A 21144-nucleotide genomic window follows, 5' to 3' on the forward strand; every position below is an offset into this window, starting at 1 on the left:
TGACAATAAAGTCAGTCCCCGGGGCAGCTCTCCGGTCCCCTCTGCTCTTGAGTTTCTTTCCAGCCTCTTGTTTGGCCAGATGGGTGGGTGGAATGGAGGCTCAGCACCACCTGCTCCTCCCCAGGGTTCGCCTGGCCCTCTTAGTGAACACCTCCTACACCTCCTAGCGAGACCTTGCTACAGCCAGTGTTGCTGCTGGCATCCAGCCCCACCTGGGTGCTCTCACCTGTCCTGAGCTCTGCCCGGGAGATCCTGCAAGCTTCTGAGGCTCTTTTGAGCAGAGGCTCAGAGGTCCTTTTAGAAATGTTTAAGCAACATTATTTGAATTACAGTTGAAGATCTTTCCTAAATACATTTGAATTTTTCATTACTCATAGGAGCGTGGTGTATTTTCCAATCTCCATTACAGAAATATTTTAAAGTAAATGGGGAGATGCTGTGCATGAAATATTAACCAGGTCTCGTTAATGAGCATGGATTTGAATTAAAGAAGGCTTGTGGGGCTTGGGGGTTTGTTTGCTTGGTTGGTTGCTTGGATGATTATTTGTGTTAGCAAATTTTAAATCATATATGGGATTACCTGTTTTAAGGGTGACTCTTAAGCTGCTGATTTAAATGACAGATAAGCATTAAATCCTAAAAGTATGTCTAATTTTATTGGCTATTAAAATTAAGACTGTTGAAGGGAAGAAGAATTATAGCTTGACAAAGACATTGGCTCTTAGGAGAGTTGAATTTCCATTAAGGTGATTCTAAAATAACTCCAGTAGGAAATAGTATTTTAAAGTTCCTAAATTTTGATGTGAAAAAGTGAGTGGATTAGGAGATAGCAAAGTGACCCGAAATAATAAAAATCAAATTAATGAAAATGTAAATCAAAATTAATAGTTATGTATTATCTGCACTTGCATATATGACCCTTGCTTCTTGTCTGCTCATACATCTTTATCTGGAAGTTATTAAAATTTATTTTAGGATGCAGTTGTTCCTTTTGGGGCTCAAATAAATGTCCCACTGTGATTGGCCTGGGTGATTTATAGATATCAAGTTATCGCTGTTCTTCTAGCTTAAGATGATGGGTCTGTATTTCAGGTCCATTGCTCTCCAGACAGTTATGTATTGTAAAGGTTGAATGGTGCAAACCCGCTTCCTGAAGATATGTCCAGGCTCTCATCCATGAAGTCTGTGACTGTGACCATGTTGGAAAGGAGGTCTCTATATATGTCATCAAGGATTTAAAGAGAGGGTCACCCTCAGTCACGTGGAAGGCTCTACATCCAGCCGGATGTGTCCAGAGGGGAGGGTGAGGGAGAAAGTCACCTGATGGTTGGAGGCAGAGATGGGAGCAGTGCAGCCGCCCCTAGGAGAGCACCTGGGTCCCCAGCAGGAGGAGGTAGAAAGATCCTCCCCTGGGCCTCCAGGAGCTCAGGCCTGCGGAACCAGGAGAGAATGCATTTCTCTTGTTTTGAGTCACCCAATTTGTGGTTATTTCTTGCAGTGGTCTTAGTGAACAAATGAAGCATTCCTCTGATTCATTCCATGTTATAGATTATGGAAGTAAGCAATTTAAGCTTGAAACATTGTAGGGTTTCTTTTTACATCATTTGATTCATTTCAAGTGACTCCTGCCTGTCTCCTTAGGTTTTTGCTCCTGTGGTTTTCCTCACCTGGAAGTCTCATTGCCCAGTCATTCCAAATCTTGTCCATCCTCCCAAAGATCAAGTTCTTGGCTAATCTAGATTTCATTGATTTCTCCCTGACCTCATCAATAATGATGCCCGATAGCCTCATGCCATTTTACAATTTAAAAAGTACTTCTGAAACGTTTTTTATCTCATCCTTGTATATAACATCTCCACCTCAGTTTTCCTGCAGTCAACTTTGGTGCCTTCAGTGACACCCCTACAGATGGAAAGCTCCATATCAGTCTCCTCTGCCGCCACAACACCACCAGCAGCTGAGGGCTTGAAGCGATGGCAGTGTGTGGTCTCACAGGGCTGGAGGAGAGAGTCCAGACTCCAGTGTCAGCTGCAGGGCTTCCTGCTGGGGACTCGGAGGGAGGCATTCTCCAGGTCTTGTCCTGGCTTGGGCATTCCTTGGCTTGCCAACCCCACTCGAGGTGTGCCCCATCACAGGGCCTGCCCCTCTGTGGGTCCTCTCTTTTTGTAAGAATTTAGGCCCATCCTAACCCCATATGCTCTCCTGAGGGTTGACTGACTACATCAGCAAAGACCCTTTTGCCAAAAAATAGGTCATGTTCTGTGGTTCTGGATGGACAAGAGCTTGGGGACATCACTTAATCTGAGACCGGTCAGTAGGTGACAGCACCCTAGCTCATTCCTCAAGTACCCGTTTTTCTCTGCTAACAACATAGTGGGCAATGTTCTTAAAGTTTCACTGTCTTACTCATAAGGTATGTGTGGTACAGCGAAGAGAAGAGGCTCCCCCTGACCCCAGGCCCCCAGGCTGGGTTTGAGTTTCAGCTTTTCTGATGTGTGACTGAGAAGGACAGGACCTTCTGTTGCTGCATCCATGAAATTTACAATTAAAGAAAGTGAGATTATGACTCTCATAAAGCTTATTCTGAAAGTTCAGTGCTGAGCTAGCAATAAATGCAGGGTGATTATTTTTAAACAAGGCTTCAAATAAGCAAGTCATCTCCCCATCAGTTTTGAAAGTCTTCAGTGCAGGAATGGCACAGTGTTCAGCAAGACCTGGAACTCATCAGTCAGCAGCCCCAAGACCAGAAAACGCGTGAGGGATCATCTGCTCAGCTGTCTTATTTTCAGATGAATGTTGGTGGGCCCATTGGCTTACTAAGTAGGTGGCAAGACTTCCTTGGTTTGGTCTCAAAAATCAGTTGATTCTTAGCAATGTGCCCACGTGACAACAAGGAGTATTTTATCAATCACATTATAAGTCCCTGTTCTTGTGTACCCCAGTGTAACCAGTTTCACTGTAGTAGGTGGCAGGCAGGACAGCTGTCACACTCCAGTCCCAATGTGGTGTTCCCTTGCTTCTCTATCACACTGCAGAGACTTCTGTGAGAGCTAAGAGCAGAAAATTTAGATACTACCCTGTGGACACTCTAGTACTGGGCTAAAGGGGAACACCCGTGGACGTGTGTTTTAATTTACATTAATGTGTCAGTCTAGTTTTCATTGAATAATATGGGCTACTTTTTGATGAGTAAGTCTACCCAGATCAAAAACAATTTTTTAAAAATTATGTTCTTCACCATTTAGTTTCAAGACTACTATTTTAATTGAGCATACAGGTGTGTCAGATTTGACTGCACATTTAAAAATCATTTCAGTGTTGTTTCTCGTAAGAAAATTAAAATCTTCTCCATAATTTCATATACATATTCTGCCTTTGTGATTTTGTGATGAAATAAAAATTTACAGCCCCTGGATCCAGCACACTGGCAGATGTGTCTCTGTGGGTGGATTTTGATGGTGCTCCTCCGGCTTCCTTCTCTGCCCCTAAGCCATACCCTACAGATACCTTGGCTTCCTGGACAGGATTGTTCAGGTCACTCCTCATCAGAGGCCTTTGTGGGGATTCAGTTCCTAAATCACTGCTGATAGAAATGATGCAGGACAAGAATGTTATTGATCTGGAGCCTGTCTATGAAACACCTGGATTTTTTTCCTTCTCCTGGAGAAGGGTACACCCATCTTTGGAGGCTGTGGGCTTGGGAATCATCTGTAGTTAGAGGTATGCTGTTGCACAGAGCACTGTCAAGTCAGATCTTCATCTCCGGCACTTTATTATACCCAAGAAGGTTCCGGGTCACACATGACGTGGACTCTGTGCCCTTCAACATATTGACAGAGAAAGAGTACAGGGAACATCTTGGCTCCTCCGTCTCCTGATTCCATCTGTGTTGGTCACACCATTTATTGTTGGCCTTTACTCCCTGGAGATTTGTGGGAGACACAATGTACCCAAGAAGACTCTGAGAGCAAACCTTTAAATCAAAAGACAAAGCGGACAGACCAATCGATGGGCAGCTTCCATTCATTTCTCTTCTCTCCAGGCAGAATCCCCAGACAGAACAATCAAATCTGTCTGGTCTCGGCCAAACTGATACTATTAAAGGTTATTTGACAAAGATATTTTGACCTGCACAGAAAGGGCTTAATTTACATCTGCAGCTGTTCACCTCTTGGGCAGACGTTCTGAAAAATAAAAACTAGCTCCACAGGGCTCCTGATGCTCCATTACTGATGGCACTTTGACCTTTGGCAGCTTGTCTGGGGACCAGGATCAGCATTTTCTTTCTGCTGGGGCAGGAAGGAGAGTAGGGATCTCAGGGAGAATCCCCCTGTCCCTGCAGAGCTGGAACACACCCCCAACTGTCAGGGCTGACAGAAAGCTGTCAGTATTAGATTTCCTAGAGCATTGCCGTTTTATTGTGGGTTGATTGGTATTTCATTCCTTAAAAGGAATGTATGAAGCATATTTATGAATTTCAACTGTGTCAAGTTCAAGGTAATGTCCAAATTCCTAGGTGTCCAGATAGGGACTCCTGGGTGCTCCTGGTATTCACCTTCTCTGTTAATTAGTATCTATGGGACTGACAGGGCCCAGAAGGAAACATGCAGCACCAGTGGACCGACTCTCTTCATTTTTCAGCCTCTGCTCGTAAGTGTTGGCAGCGGATAGAGCTGATTCACCACTACTCAAGGAACGGAGACCCTTTTCATCAAGCCTCGGGTGGGATGTGGAAGCCAGGCATGAAAAATACTTGGACACGTTGTATTTGCTGCAAATGATCATTTATTTATTTTGCTAAAACCAATCTTCACATATATTCTGATGTGATATATTGAATTCACGAGTACATTTCAAAAAGTTTGCATTTTTATCATCTGTTAATCCTAACCACTTCTTCTCTGAGGATTATGTTTTGCGGCATGTAAATAACATGATGCAGGAAGGGATTATAAATACGAGGGATGTGTGAATTTACTTCTGTTCCATAAATATTGATGATCTCGGGGTGGGAAGCAGATGGACCCCCTGGTTCAGTGTGGTAGGCAAGGCAGCCACCAGATCTCCAGCTCCTTGTGGGCTTCAGACCCCTCCCCATAGCTTCTCCCAGGCTCTCTCTTCTCACTTCAGAAAGGTAAACAAGTAAAAGGGGTGGGGGGAGATGTTGGCATATTTTCCTACAATTTTCCAGTTGAGCAACCCTAATCTGAAGACCCCAATCCAGAATGCTCCAGAGTCCAAATCTCTTGGAGAGCCACGTCTGTACTCAAAATGCTTTCTTGAAGTTGGGAGCTTTTCGGATTTCAGGTTTTCAGGTCAGGGCGCCGTGGCCTGTAATGACCAGACACAGGCTCCTCTCCTTCCTGTTCCTCTCTCCAGGGCAGGTGCTCCGCTTCTCACCCAAGGCCTGCTCGCATCCCAGCGCTGCTCTGCTCTCTCTCTCGTCTCGCGCTACTGGCAGAAGGAGCTCGGATGGTCCTCAGGAGGGAAGGCAGGCCCTTTGCTTAACAGCCCTGCTTCCTTCCACGTGTCCGGAAACACGGCTGGAAATTAAACGTGACTCTTGTGGTTTGACTCGCTGGCAGCAGGTCTGAATTAGTGGCACGAGAGGGGGCTTCCCGAGTGGCTCATCACCCCTGTGTTGAGCATTTCTGTCTCTACGTCCACTTCTCTGGGGAGAAGAATACACCGTGCTTCCTCTCTCCACAGTCAGCTCTCCCAGAGTTTCAGCCTTTTGTTCTTCATGTACCTGGGAGATGAACAGGTGCAGCACAGAGGATGTGCCACGTTTTAATTTTAGTTTTGGCTTGTCCTGGTTTTCAAAATGTGATGAGCAAGGGTAGTTCTTTCCCTGTAACTGGACAGACTCCTGGGCAGCTTCAGGGTTGTGCCTGGCCTCTCCAGTAGAGAAACTTCTTTATTTGCTTTGCTTGGCACTCACAGACTCAACTCAGAGATTGAGAATTCTAGAACCCAATAATAAATAATTAAAACAAAATAATTAAACAGAAAAACAACAAAACCAGTTGACAGTCCCCACACAGGCAGTCTCTTTTGCTCTCTGCGGTAAGCTTCCTCCCCTACAGGCCGGCATGGGGAGGTAGGGGCTGGCCTGTTCTGCACCATCCCAGAGTGTCCAGACTCACAGAGCCTCCAGATAGACAAGGCTGATTCTCCAGGGGGTGCTTGTATCTGCCGTGTGCCCAGCCTCTGCTGGGAACTCAATGGTCCTTCCCAGGATGTGGGTGAGGCTCTTTCCTGGGATGGATGCTCCCCTCCTGGTGGTTCTAGGTCTCTGGCATTCATCCACACAGGCCTTCCACTGGACTCCATCATTCCCAGCCTCCCCGTGTCCCTCAGCGGGAGTTAACAGGGCTCTGCTTTGTGGACATAAGGAGGCGTCTCCACGTCCTTTGTCTTCATCGGGAACAGACTCTGTTCTCTCATAGCTGACCCAGAACCTCTGGTGCACCACAGCAGGCTGCCCATCGTACAGCACCCTCTCCTGCCTGTGCACAGTATTTCCCTAACTAGAGGACAGGCCAAGGGTCCCCAAAGGCGGCCCTCCCTTGACCTGGAGGATGGGGGCAGAAAGTGCAAAGGCGCTTGTGGCCAGCATTTTTAACTGAGGCACGGTTTTGGCAGGTCTTTGTGGGTACATTGTGGCAGTTGGACCATGTGTGCAGGTGGTGGTCATTGGGTAACAGGCACTTCCATCTCTTCAAACGTCAGTCGTTTTCGTGAGCTGGGAATCCTGTTCTTCTGGTCGTTTTGAATACACTGTGGATTGTCTAACCAACGGTTACCCGATAGTGCTCCAGAAACCCGGAGCTGTTCCCTCTCACTGAGCTGTACCAATGTCACCTACCCCTTTTCTGTCCCAGTCTTTAATTACCACTATTCCATTCCATTCTATGAGGTCACTACCTTTTATCTTTCACAAATGAGTAAGGACATTTGATATTTGTCTGGCTTATTTCTCTTAACCTAATGACCTCTACTTCTATCCAGGTTGCTGCCAGTAACCTGATTCCATTCTTTTTATGAGGGAATAATGTCCCGTTGCATGCACACTTCATTCATGCACTGATGGGCATCTAGCTAAGTTGATTCCATATTTTAGGAATGAAGAACAGTATTCAATAAACACGGGAGTGCCATCGTCTTTGGGGGGTATTTATTTTACCTCCTGTCGATCCACACCCAGCAGAGGGACTGCTGGGCCAAGTGGTAGCTCTTTCTTTAGTTTCTGAGGACTCTGCACTGTTTCCATCATAGCTGTGTTGATGTACATCCCTCCTCCCGGTGTGAGGACTCTCCTCTCCTGGGCTGATGTACACCCCTCCTCCAGGTGTGAGGACTCTTCTCTCCTGGGCTGATGTACACCCCTCCTCCTGGTGTGAGGACTCTCCTCTCCTGGGCTGATGTACACCCCTCCTCCAGGTGTGAGGACTCTTCTCTCCTGGGCTGATGTACACCCCTCCTCCTGGTGTGAGGACTCTCCTCTCCTGGGCTGATGTACACCCCTCCTCCAGGTGTGAGGACTCTTCTCTCCTGGGCTGATGTACACCCCTCCTGCTGATGTGAGGACTGTCCTCTCCTGGGCTGATGTACACCCCTCCTCCTGGTGTGTGAGGGTCTCCCATTCTCCATATCCTTGATGGCCCTTGTTACTTCATCTTTTTTGATTACAAAGCTGAGGTGAGATGCTGCTCTTTGAAGTTTTGATTTGCATTTCCCCACAGTTAGTGAGATTGAGTGTTTTTTTTCTTCCCATGGACTTTTTGATGATGGCCATATTTGGACACCATTTAAGCAATAAAACAGTCACTATGTGTACTCAGATTGGGCACAAGATCAAGAGATCAACAGATGGATGGCTATGTACACAGATGCACCCATTACGCACACTATAGGTAGAAGGGCACACCCACAGGCACACTTGTAAGTCCTGAACGTAACTTATCCACGCTGTGGTCTGGTATGGAACTCTGAGATGCCTGAACTGTCACCAGGGGTGGGTTTGTTAGAGGTGTTTTAGCTCTTAGCATTTTAACTAGGTGGAAGTGTGAATGTTCATAACAGAAGCAGTGTAGTTGTGAAGTCGTGTAATTAGCCAAGTGGTCTGACCTCTACATCTTGCTTTATAAGGTGGGGGATGTAGACGGTAGAAAATGACCTAATTCAAATGCAGTGGTTTGTGTGAGAATTATGGGTACTCTCCGGCCAAGCAGCAACAGGGGACTGCAGGAGGCATATAGAGCCTCAGGAGTGGCCCTCAGGAGTGAACCCCGAGGGTCTGCTGAGACCCAACCCTGATTTTGCCCCTCCGAAGTGTCTGCTGTCCTGAGTCCGGCCTGAGAAGGACCAGGGCATATGCCTCGTGTGTACTTCCAGCCGATGCCCCTTGTTCTTTTCTTTCTTTCTTCTTGTCCCACCCTGTGATGGTGTGCCCTGCCCAGCATGCTGGAACCTGCTCTGCTCTGGCCATGTGGCACCCTGTGGGGACATGAGCTCTTCCTTCCCACTCAGTTCTCCTGCCATGAGCCTCCCTTACCACTTGGTCTGCTTTCTGACCTGGGGTCCGTCTCTTGGCTTCGCTTTACAGTGAGGTGCGGTCCCTCATTTGGGGAGTCAACACCACCTCCACTCTGTCCTCTTGGAGCACCTTCCAGGTAGGAACTGCCAGCCCCAAGACAGGGGAAGAAGAGGCCAGCAGGGAGGACGGCAGGGTTGGCACCATCTGGTCTAGAAAAGAACTGGTGCTGCAACTGTACAGAGAAGAACATGAATATGGCTCCCGGTGGAGGAGAGAGAGCACCAGAGCTTCCGTCCCCTGCCACTTCCCGCCTTCTGCCAGTCCTCCTGGCACAGCCTTCTCTGGAAGGCCCAGCAGAAGCTCTGAGGAGCCCGGGGCCTGCAGAGCCCTGCTGAGCTGAGCAGTGACCAGCTTTGTACCAGCTGACACATGTCAGGAAGCTGGGCATCACTAGGCACATGGGTTCCCATCTCCGAGAATGCACACACATAAAAAAAAATAGATTTTATAGACAGAAACACATCTGGGTTGACTATCTGTGAAAAGGGGAAATAGAGGTCATGGTTTATCCTATTACTTTTACTATTTTCCAAGTTTTATAAATATACTTGTATTATGACTAGTCTCTGCTACTTTGCTTGATTTATTCCAAATTTAGTTCTTGAACCCTGATTGAGGTCCAATGACAGTTACCTTTTATAACCCTTGACATTAGCCACACTAAAAGCCATTTGGAAGTCTAAGTAGATGATGTCCACTCAAGCCTGGCTACTATCCATACTGTACAGTCCCTTACAACAGTGCTTTTATTGGTGGGCTGTGCTAATCGTGACACTTGTGTGCAAACTGGCCAGAGTTCAACAGCAAATTGAATTGAGAAGACAGCTTAGGGGAAGCTCAGTGCTCACACCCCACAGTTAAGGCCCACAGTGTACCCCAGCAGTGACTTGCAGGCTGACAGGTCGAATCTAGAGCAAAAGTCCCGTCTGCCCACCCTGCAGCCCACTGTCCCTTCTCTGTCCCTCCTCACACTCTCATTCATTTTCTGTATCTGCGAGTCTCCAACTTGAATGTGCATCAGAATCAATGGGGAGCAGGTGGGAAATGCAGACTCCTGATGCCCGCCCCCCAAACGAGGTTTCCCGAGTTTGGGGTGAAGTCTAAAGGATTTGCACTTATATTAATAAGTGCAGATGTTCTGCAGGGGTCCTGAGAAACACTGGAAATGTAGCCACGCAGTGCCTCAGGTTGGCACAGCCCCCACAGGCACAAGGCCCACGCAGGGCTGAGCTGCAGTGGAAGAGCTCCCTGTTCCAGCATGGGTGACCCCTGCCCCTTCTTAAACAGGGCGGGAAGGGACGCCAGCTGCTCCAGTGCAGGGAATGAGAATCCGTGTTGGTGGGCTGAGCTATTTCTGTGGCACTCTCGCCTTTGGATTTCGGTTGCCTTGGTGATGAGCCAAGCCTGAGCCTGGCAGCCTTGGTTAGGAGGAGAATATACGAGGGTTCCGCGTCGTAGCTTCTCCTTTCTTTGTGAAGCCAGGAACCTCGGTGTCTTGATGAACCGTGATTCACAGCCGTGGAAAGGGTTCGATACCCCCCTTTCTTCATCTAGAGCTGACATAATTCATCTTCTAATTGTGTTTACTGTGGTGCCAGAGTGTTGCAGCAAGCGCGTCCCCAAAGCAGCCTGCTGTCACTGCTCTCGCTTATGTCGCACCCTGCGCTTGGCATCCACGCGGAAGCACTCGAGTGAGCGCGGCTGAAACACAGACAAAAGCCGTGGCTCTCTTGAGTCATTTAGTGAACAGAATCGTTCCAAAGGAAATTTTTGAATGCGTGACAATTTCCTTAAAGATTTGTAGCAGGTTGTATGCATATAAATTTCTCTATTACATGCCCGAGGGAGGCTGTCACCCACAGCATGAAACCCACCTTCCAGTCTTGGAGGGGGGGGGAATGAAGGCCTGAGGATCCATCATGTAAAGATGGCGGGGGCCGGGGAGGACTGGCCTGGCCTCTGTCTTTGGTTCCTTTCATGTCTTTCTCCTTTCATTCCCCAAATAATGAGCCAGCAAGAAAGAGAGGGTCAGAGCCCAGCGGAGCAGCTGCCCCAGTGGCCAGAAGGGCCTGCCACCTAAAATCTGCTTTCCGCGGCTCCTGCCGCCTGGCGGGCCTCTGGGAAAAGGACCTTTCTCTGTCCTCCCACCACCCCAGACCCAGGTGATTGCTGGGAGAGATTGTGTTTTCCCTACATAGAGATTCTATGTCCACTCCCCTGGGCTTTGGGGCCTACTTCCCTTTGAATTACCCAGGAACCCCAGTGGGGGTCCCCACTGTTTTGCATTTTCTTTTGGCGTCTTTTCTATAAACTTGTTGCTGCATGGCTCAAGGCCACTCCGGCTGGAGGCCAGTGACCCGTGGATGGCTGGTGACTTTCATGTGGCTCCCTTCTAGGGAGGATCCTTCTGTTTGGGAGCGATGTTCGTAAAGGTCTAAATGCATTTCATCCAGCAAAACCACAGGATGTCATAGAATGACTCCTCGTCAGGCAGGCAGTCCATGCGGCAGCCTCAGGTAGATGGCCAGGTGAGTCCATGGGTCCTTCTCAAGTCCGTGATGGAAACAAATCTGGACTGAGAAGCAGCACAGGTAATCGTTAGAAATAAGAGCTAGAAAACGATAGGTGTTGTGCTCAAGTAGATAAAAATAAGCCTTTCCCTTACTTACCTTCAAAATGAGAGAGACAGAGAGGGAGGGGAGAGACAGCTGGAGAGGGAAGCACCCGTGTAGCTTGCTCACCTGCAGATGAGAAGTCAGGCATGGTCAGTAACTGGCCCAGCCACCCGGGCACTGAGAGGTGGAAGCTGGAGCCCAAGCCTGCCCTGCAGGGCCCCGATCCTCTTCCGTAGCTTGACACCTCCGAGAGCTGGGCCTGTGTGGTTGTGATCGTGTTGGATCTGACTAGGCCGTGGGATGCCCAAGAGCTAGTTCATCAGGGCAAGTGGCTCTTTCTGCAGTGTATGCCTGGATGAGAACACCCCATTGTGCCCAGTTCAATCATTACTTGTCAGCTAAGGATTGGAATATTTTTCCAGATAAGCTTGGAATATTTTTAAAAAACAAGTTTGGTTGTTTGGGGAGCAGTCGGCTTGGATGGGGTTGTGTAGAACTGATCTGCCTCCCAGTGTGGCTGGGTCCCATGCCACCTCTAGGGCCCGCAAGCACGAAAGGTGGAAGAAACTCAGATTTACTCTTTGACTGCTGAGCTGAACATGGTCCACCCTGTGCTCGGCACCCTGGATTCTAGACCACTGACCCTCCGACCGAGGACTTTATACCAGCTTCCTGGTTTCCAGTTTGCCGATGGCAGATCTCAGCCTTCATGATTGCTTGAGCCAATTCCCCATGATGTGTATTTTAGTATCTATTACCCTATCGATGCTATTTCTCTGGAAAGCTTGACTTATACAAAGGTTGTCTATTCATTCAAGACAAAAAGAAGACATGTCGACCATTTTAGCTGTGGCCAACTAAAACAACATCTTTTAAAAACAAATCTTTTAATTATGCTTATCAAAATCATAGTTTTCTTTTTAGCATGTACGATTCAGAAATCTGTAGGTTCATCAGATTTCAGCACAGTGCTGAGTCTGGGTGTGTGTCACCCACATCTCCCTGCACTGGGGCCAGGTCAGAGCCAGTGAGTGGGGTCAAGACTTCCAGCTCTGCCCAGGCAATGCCTCCCCACGTCGGAATCAGTGCAGAAGTACTTACCCGACACTGCTCACCCCATAGCCAGAGAAGCACGACAGTGGCCTAGCGGGCAGACCTGCTGTCCCCACCCAGCAGTCGTGGGAACCCACGCTGGCCAAGGAGGTGGAGAGGGACTAGTCCTCCCTGCCCAGGGCTGAGGTGATGCCCTGCCTCCTCCCTGCGAGGAGAACTAAAGGGAGCCCATGAGGGTTAAGCTGGAAACTTCAACACCCTCTTTGCAACAGTTGCCTGGGAGGTCAGCAAGGATACAGGATGGCATCTGCCATGGACCACAGGATCTCCCAGGGTTACAGAACACCTTGGCCTACAGAAGCAGAGGTCAAGATGTTGAAGTCCCCATGGAACATGTATCAAGATAGGCCCGATGCTGGACCGTAACTCAGAACCCAACACATTTGAAAGAACCGTCAAGAAATGGTGAAGGTCTGCCTACCACAGTGGGTGTTATGGTTTGATATGGAGTATCCCCAAAGCTCACGTGTTAGACCATGCAAGAAGGTTCAGAGGAGAAATGATCAGGGTGTAAGAGTCTTAACCCCATCAGTGAATTGGTCCCTGGTGGGATTAACTGAGTGGTGGCTAGAGGCAGGTGGGTGTGGCTGGAGGGAGGGGTTAATTGGGGGCATGGCTATGGGGCGTATATTTCGTATCTGGAGATGGAGTCTCTCTGCTTCTTGATCACCAGGATGCGAGCTGCTTTCCTTCGCCACCCTCTCCCACCATGATGTTCAGCCTCACCTCGAGCCCCAGGAATGGAGCCGGCCTTTTATGGACTAAGACCCCTGAAACTGTGAGCCCTCAGATGAACTCTTCCTCCTGTATAGCTGTACTGGTCAGATCCGTTAGTCACAGCAGAGAAAAAGCTGACTAAAACAGTGGGACTAAACTAAAAATCAACAAAGGCTTGGAAACGGGCAGTACCCCGTTATATAACCCACGCATTAAAGAGGAAAGCTGAGAGGATTTTAAAAATGTATGTTCAACGGAATGAAAATGAAAATGCAACCTAGTAAATTTGTGAGTTAAAACAAGTCGAAAAGGGAAATTGATAGCCCTAAATCCACATATTAGAAAATAGGGCAAGTTTGAAATCCATCATGTGAGCTTCTGTCCCAAGAACTAGGGAACAAAGTCAACCAAAGCAAGCCGTGGAAGGTGGTGCCAGCAGAATCCAGTAGAATCGGGGAGAGGCGAGACTCTTCCCAACAGAGCTGGCCTTTGGAAGCACCAGTAAAAACGATAAACCTCTAGCAGGACTGACAAAGAAAAAAGAGAGAGAAAACGCAGGTAGCCAGGAATGAAACAGGAAACATACCTACGTGCCTCGCATACATCCAAGATCAAAAGAGAACACGACCAATAACCCCATCGTGTATTTGACCGTATCATGAAATGGACCTGTTCCTCCGAAAACATACACTACCTCAGTTCACCCAATATAAAATAGATAATTTGAGTAGGCCTATCAAGAAAATGAATCTGTAATTTAAAATCTCCCTGTTCCAGATGGTTTCACTGGAGAATTCTACCAAATGTTTGAAGGAAAATTAACACCAACTTTGTACAAACTTGTCCAGAAAATAAGAGAGAGAACACTTCCCAGTTTGTTTTATCAAGCTGGTATTATCCTGATACCCAAACCAGGCAAAGGCTTTAACAGGCACACGCGTACACACAAGAAAACTAAAGATAAATATCACTCATGATTATAAATGCAAAACACTGCTAAAATATCAGCAACTACAATTCAGGAATATATGAAAAGAACTGTCCACCGTGGCCAATGGGCATTTTTACCCAGGAGTGCAAAGCCAATCTGATGTTTGGAAATCAATCAAGTAATCCATCACATTAACAAGCTGAAGAAGAAAAACATCACAGCATCACATCAAGGAATAAAAAAAAAGTTTCGATAAAATTCAATAACCATTCATGAGGAAAACTCTAAGAAAAATAGAAATAGTAGGGACAGCCTCCACCTGATAAAGAGCATCTGTAATAATCTACTGCTGGCTTTGTTTTTAATGGTTGAAAACAATGTTTGAGCCCAAGATTGGAAACAAGGCAAGGATGTCTGCTATGTTCTAGCAAAGTGTCATGAGGCAAGAAAGGAAATCAAAAGTGGACAGATTGGAAAGGAAGAAGTAAGAAATTTATGTTTATTTAAGACATAAATTTCAGTGTGCAAAATCCCAAGGAATCTACCAAGATTAAAAAAAAATAAAAACCAAAGAAGTAATAAGTGAGTATCGCAGAGTCAAAAGATACAAGATGAACATAAAAATTCCATTGCTTGTCTATATACTAGTAATGGGCACTGAAATTAAAAATGCAATAACATTTACAGTCACTCATCAACGGCGCAATACTTGGGTATAAATCTAACAAATTATGTAGAGAATGTTATGCTGAAAACCACAAAATGCTGATGAATGAAATCATAGTCTAATTAAAAGGAGAGACATGATATGTTCTTAGATTAAAAGACAACAGAGTAACTCATCCACTTGGTCATAATGAACACAGCCAAGTCTCCCAGAATTGGCATTCAGATCCAATGCTATTTCTAACCAAATCACAGCAAAATTTTTGTAGATGTAAAAGAAAATGTAATATAATTCTAAAAGTCATATGAAAAGGAGAAGAAGCTAAAGTAGCTGAGGCCAGTTTTATAAGTAGAGTGGGCGGAATCAGCCTGTGGGACTCGACATTGTGGTTTAAAGCTTCAGTGACCAAGACAGTGTCCAAAGGCCAGACACACAGATCAGCAAAGCAGAATAAAGAGCCCAGAAGTAGAGCCCCACAAATAGATGGCGATTTCTGGGAGGTGAGCAAAATTGGCAACACACAGGACCAATGTGCTGATGTTGTGTTCTCTGTTTTCACCATCCTAATCAATATCTCCATTATGATTAGTTGTAAAATGCTATCCTTGTAGGAAACTGGAGAAGGGTACTCATGATCTATCTGTATTGTTTTTTTGCAACTTCATGTAAATCTAAAATTATCTCTCCAGTGTAGTGAACAAGGGGAATGAAGGAAGGGTGGAAGGATGGGATAAGGAGAGAGAGTGGAGTGGACCTCACCTACCTTTTCTATGTACATGTCGAATATACCACAGTGAGTTTCACCATCATGTACATCCCCAAGACACTGATTTTAAAGACAAAATGTCTATAAGTAAATAGGAGAAAGGGTCAGTAGAGTAGAGAGAAGAGAACAGGGAAGAGTAATGGAGGGGAAGGGGAAGTACTGGGGACTGAATTAGAACAAGTTATATCCTATACTTTTATAATTATTTTATAATTATCATAATTACTTTTATTATCAATTCTATTCTCATGTATAACCAAAAAGAACCAATGAAATATTATAATTAAAAATTATATTTAAATTAAAATGCTAATTCAAAATATTTAAAGGTGATGGGAACACATTATTTATGTATATAATAAATGAGCATGAAGGGGTACCATATATTTAGATTTTTTTAAAGTAAAAAGGACCTTTCCCTTTATTTATTTATTTATTTTTGCATTACGATTCTTAATACACCTTTATACCACAATTTATCATATCTCTGATTGTATATGAGATATGTTGACACCAAATTCACATCTTCATACATGTATTTTATATAATGATGAGGGTCTCCTTTCACCATCCATGCTATTCCCCTTCTCCCTCCCTTTCCCTCCCACCCCTATTCCCTATCTAGAGATTTTTAAATTGCCTTTGACAAAGCCAACACCAAACTTCTTTAGATTGAAGAAATTATCATGGCTAAAAGACCAAATATGGAATTCAGTGACATTTTACCTTTGACTATAATGAAAAGTGCGTGTGCACCTGCCTGCCCGTGCACGGTACGTGTTCTGTATTGCGGTACGTGTTCTGTATTTCTCAGCTCTGTCCACTAAGACCCTAGAAGCACCAGTGATCCAGTGGCAAGGTGCTATGGTACACCCAGGGTGCTGATGATGATCTTGAGTGCCATCTCTCCATGACAGTATGAAAAATTCCTTGAAGCAATACTTGATTTCAAATTTGGGGCCAAAAATAAATATTTAAAACCACATGTCAATAATCCACTAAAGCCGATTTTATGTACTGTGTCATCAGTCATTTGATTACAGGGGTAATTACGATAAAATAAGTAAGCTGTTTTGGTAGTGTCTACAGCCCATATCTACAGTGGGCTGTCAACCCAGCCTGTCAATATGTGTCCATTTGTATCTTATGAATAAGGTCAGAGGCTTTTAGAGTTGGAGGGCCCTAGGGAATACGATTTAACACCGGAAGGATTGCAGGAGCCGCTAGAGTTTGCCCAGTATCACAAAAGTGATTTAGTTGACCTGCTTTGTGGTTCATTAATGATATGCAAATGCCCTACCAATAAAATACATTTACATGAATAAATAAATGTAAATAATATAAATAAATATATAATATGAATAAATAAATAAAAGCTGTGTGCCCGGTAGATATCTGGATGCTGTCTGTGGACGTCCGTGCCCTTGTTGGGAACAACAGGGGAGCTTTGCACTTCGGTTTTAACAGGAGACCTGGAGATTCCTGTGGCTCAGGCTCCCGTGACATCAAGGAATCCACACAGAGCTTTACTGAAGGAGGACACGTGAGCCCTGGGACTCAAGGCCACGTAGGGACATGGACCACCAGGGATGGGGTGGCCTTCTCTAGGTTTCCTCCCACAGACCAAGTGGACTCATGGCCTCTCTGTGTCTGTCAATCCCCTCCTGTCCCAGACCCTGTCCTCCCTGGGAATCCCCAGAGTGGCAGGTCTAGCCACTGTTTCTCCCTCTTGATTTCTACCAGGGGTGATGGTAGGAAGAGACAAAGGACAGCCTCTGGCACCCTGCCCAGGGTTCTGTGCCACGGGATGCTTCTGAAAGGAGCTGATATTGAAATGGACAGGCTTCCTGATGGAGGTGTGGCTGAATGGCTTCTCATGACCCCTCTGGGAGCTCATACTTAGCTCAGACAGATGCAGTAAAACTGTCTCTCTAAAGATCAGGTCTCCCAGCCATACTGGATACCAATAAAACCAGACAATTAAGTCACCCAAATGTGTTCTTTGATAATTGTTTCTCATGTTTTCTTCATTCAAAAGACATCCGATGAACTGGCTGTTAAATGATCTAACAGCAAGCAGCCCTTAATAAGGAGACCACAGGCCATCTCAGACTGCCATCACTACACAGGCTCAGTGTCAGGAGCCTGTACTTGGTTAGCTGATTTTTGAGTTGCAATCCTTAAGAATAAAGGGGCTTCAGGGTGTGAGTCATCAGCCTTTGCCCTTAAACTCAGGATCAGAAGAGAGCCTTGCGAAACAGCAGAGGAGCAGTGTCCGCTCTTTAAGTACAGAATGAGAACATGCAGGCGATAGCTTTGAACTTGCATGCAGTGTGAGCTCTCAGACCTGAAGACACTTCTTTCATGAATAATTTAAAACTTCAGCTGAATTGAATTATTCTTTAAAGGAATTTATTTTCATGGTCATGATTAATCCTTAGTAATTATGCTATTTTCTCTTATTATAGGTAATGTATGAAATTGTTGGAGCAATTGAAAAAAATAAAGACTCCCTTTCACAGAATCTTCTATTTGTAATGAAAAGTAAGTTGATTTCTCCCTACACTGGTTAAAATGCCATGCATTCCTTATTTCTTGAATTTTTTTTCCTACAAAATATGCTACCAGCAAAAGGATAATTGAAATATCTTTTGCATTGTAATGCCCAGAATAATAAGGAATGTGTCTTGCCATACTGTGCATTGGTTACAATTTAATTTGGAGTCCAGTAGAAACCATAATTTAACTAAGCTTTTAGCAGATAGGAATGTAAAACACCTTTACTACTTCAGTGGTATGAATATAAAAAAGCTATTCTGTGAAGACTAATGAAGATGAATATGGCGTCCAAAGTTATTTAGGCCACAGTAGGGTGAATTCATTACTTAAGATACCGTGAAGCACAACCAGGGATGGTCTTTTATTCTTATGCACATCCAGTTATAGAGTATTAATGCCACTAAGTAGAAGGAGCCAGTATGTTTATAAATCTGTGCTTATGTGTATATGTGTATACATGTATTTACAGATATATATATATAGAGATAGATAGATAGATAGATAGATAGATAGATTTATCAGTTCCTTCTACTAGGTGGGCATTAATACTCTACATATATATTGACTATGATTCTATACTATATATAAAACAATGTATTAAATTCATATATATTCCAATTGTATACGTATGTGTCTATATATGATTCTGTCTCCTCTAGTAGTTATTTTCTTAGTGGCATTTCTGCAGTGATTCACATTTTTCTAATGACCCCTTTAGTGAATGTAAGCTCAGCTTCTTTTGTGCTTTAAGGTGCTCTGGAAGCAACAGAGCATCTGTCTCTCCTGGGACAGGAAGCCTATGATGCCTTTCATGAAGTACTTAGGTGCCTCTGAGCTGGAGATCAGACGTCCACGTCACTTCTGGTCTCAGGACACATCTGCCTCAGGTTGCAGCAGCATGGTTGTTTCAGAGTCTTCCCGGGGAAGGGGTCACTCTGCTGGCCTCCCAGAACATGCGCTCATTGGGAGTTGTCTTAGCAGAGACCAGTGTTGAAGCATGGACTGGGAGGATATCATGATCGAGGAGGAATCGCGGTAATTGATCCGACCCGTTATCACTGGAAATGCCTTGCTCCTAGTATGCAGTTACCTGCACTTTTATTTTTAATGCCCTTTCCTTTGGGTATTGTCTTTTAGCGAAGATCTAATATATAGCATGTTTTAGAAGTTGGCACAATGCTTTTTTTTTTTTTTGTATTTCATGGTGGTATATTATATCTACCTATCAATATACATAGATTATATATAAAATAAAAGGGGATCAGGCAAACAGTGTGGTCCATGTTTATGACTGGTGTTTTCAGTTTTATTTAAGGCTGTTATCCCTCAGTTGGAAGATAATGTGTTGCATTATTTGTGTGGTCCCACACACATTTAGACTTGCTATACATATGAATAACAATTGCTTTGTTATTGTTTACGAGGGTCATGGTATGTACTTGTTGTTTGTTTATTTTGAAGTGGTTTCAATAAAGACAAGTTATAAAGTTAGTACGGAGAACTCCCAGTTTCCTCAGATCAGGGTGTTTGGGGCCTTCTTTCCTTCCCTTCCTCCATCTCCCTCCCCCCCTTCCTCCTCCATGTGTGTATTTTCTGAACCACTTGAGAACAAGTCACTCATCTGCTAATGTCTACATGTCAATGCACATTCCAAAATGAGGACATTGTCTTACTTGAACTCAGTAAATTATCAGAATATTGATCATTGATACAATGCTGACATCTAATCCAGAGCTCATATAAAGCATTGGCAATTGTCCCATTAATGTCTTTTATAGCGATTTCCCACAGTTCAGGGTCATTTCACTTCAATCTTTGATCTTGGACATTTCCATAGTTTTCCATGACATTGTTTTCAAAAATTAAATATCAGTTATTTCATGCAGTGTTCCTCAATTTGGGGATATTTGAATTTTACTTATATCAGAATCAAGCTGAGCATTTTTGCCAGGAACCCCCCAGAGGTGGCATATGCATCCTCAGTGCACCAGAGGCAGTGACCACCATAAATGTCCCTGAAGCTGTGACTCGCGACTGCTTTGACACGGTAGTGTCTGCCAGCCTCTCGGTTTCCAGAGTTGCTGGTTCCTCTTTGGCATTGATGAGTAACCTGGGAGGAAGCACTTGGAGACCGTGCGAATGTTCTGTTCCATCAAGCTCTCCCAGCTGGATTTGCAGGCATCTGTCATGCTTGCTTGAATCAGTTATTCCTCTTACAGTTGCAGAACGCCGTCCCCCCACCAACAGTGGCCTTCTGCTATGACACTCCATGTCTCCTACTTCACTGGCTCCTTTGCTTATATGACCGGGTGGACTCAGGTGTTCTTATTTTATTCAGTGAGCCATATACCACTACATCATTATTTTGATGCTAAAATTCTCCAAGGCGTGGCCTGTTAGAACACCTTTAGGCCAGCTCCTGTGTCCTTTTGACAAGTTCCCGTGACTTTTTTAGTGTTCCCTCATAACTGGTCTTCCAAGACAGTGTCAGATCTAGAACCAGCCTAATTGGTCTTTGGGAAGTCTGGAATTGAGGAACACTGTGGTCTGGGGCCTGGGTGAGCTCACTGCTTCTGTAGTGTCTTTGATTTTAGGTATTTTCAGACCTCAACATTTAAGAGACAGACATAGATAATATTTAGATATGCAGCTGTGTATTAAAAACAGTGGCTTTCTCCCATAATTTGAAGCCAACACCACAGGGTCCCTTCCCACTCCTGCCTCTGTATTACGTCCTCCTTCTTTGACCGCTCTCCCGTTTCCCTGCTTGTTTATTAATGTGACTTTTCACTGAAGGCGATGCAGATTTAGATTCTATCTGCCTTATTTTGTACCTGGGCAAGCAGAACCCCTGAGTGTGGGAAAGGTAGCAACTAAACTACTTCACTGTTACACGCTGCTCCCAGCCCGATGGGCTGAGCATGATCTTAAGTGATTGATGCATGTTATTTCACATTTCAAGCCTTGCAATAACTGCCAAGGTACTGTCATCATCCTTTGATAAAGAGGGAAACTTAGGCTCCAAAAGCTGTCTACATACAGAAAACCAACCCCAAGAGTTCTCCCTCTTGTCTTTACCAGCCATCCACATTGTTTTCAAATTGCTGTTGAAACGTGTGATCCAGACTCCACTCGTTCCACCTCCTCTTCTCCCTGAGATGTCCAGATGGGAACGTG

General features: G+C 45.1%; 1 protein-coding gene across 1 annotated transcript in view; it reads left to right on the plus strand.

Moving 5' to 3' along the window:
- Myo16 (myosin XVI) overlaps positions 1-21144 on the plus strand; it is a 403324-nt gene that overhangs the window by 259507 nt on the left and 122673 nt on the right. The window contains exon 23 of the mRNA XM_027938777.3: positions 17877-17952. Coding sequence (XP_027794578.3) covers positions 17877-17952 — 76 coding nt within the window. The remainder of the gene's footprint in view (positions 1-17876; positions 17953-21144) is intronic.

The sequence above is a fragment of the Marmota flaviventris genome, chromosome 4 (assembly GCF_047511675.1).
Source record: "Marmota flaviventris isolate mMarFla1 chromosome 4, mMarFla1.hap1, whole genome shotgun sequence".
Lineage (NCBI taxonomy): Eukaryota > Metazoa > Chordata > Mammalia > Rodentia > Sciuridae > Marmota > Marmota flaviventris.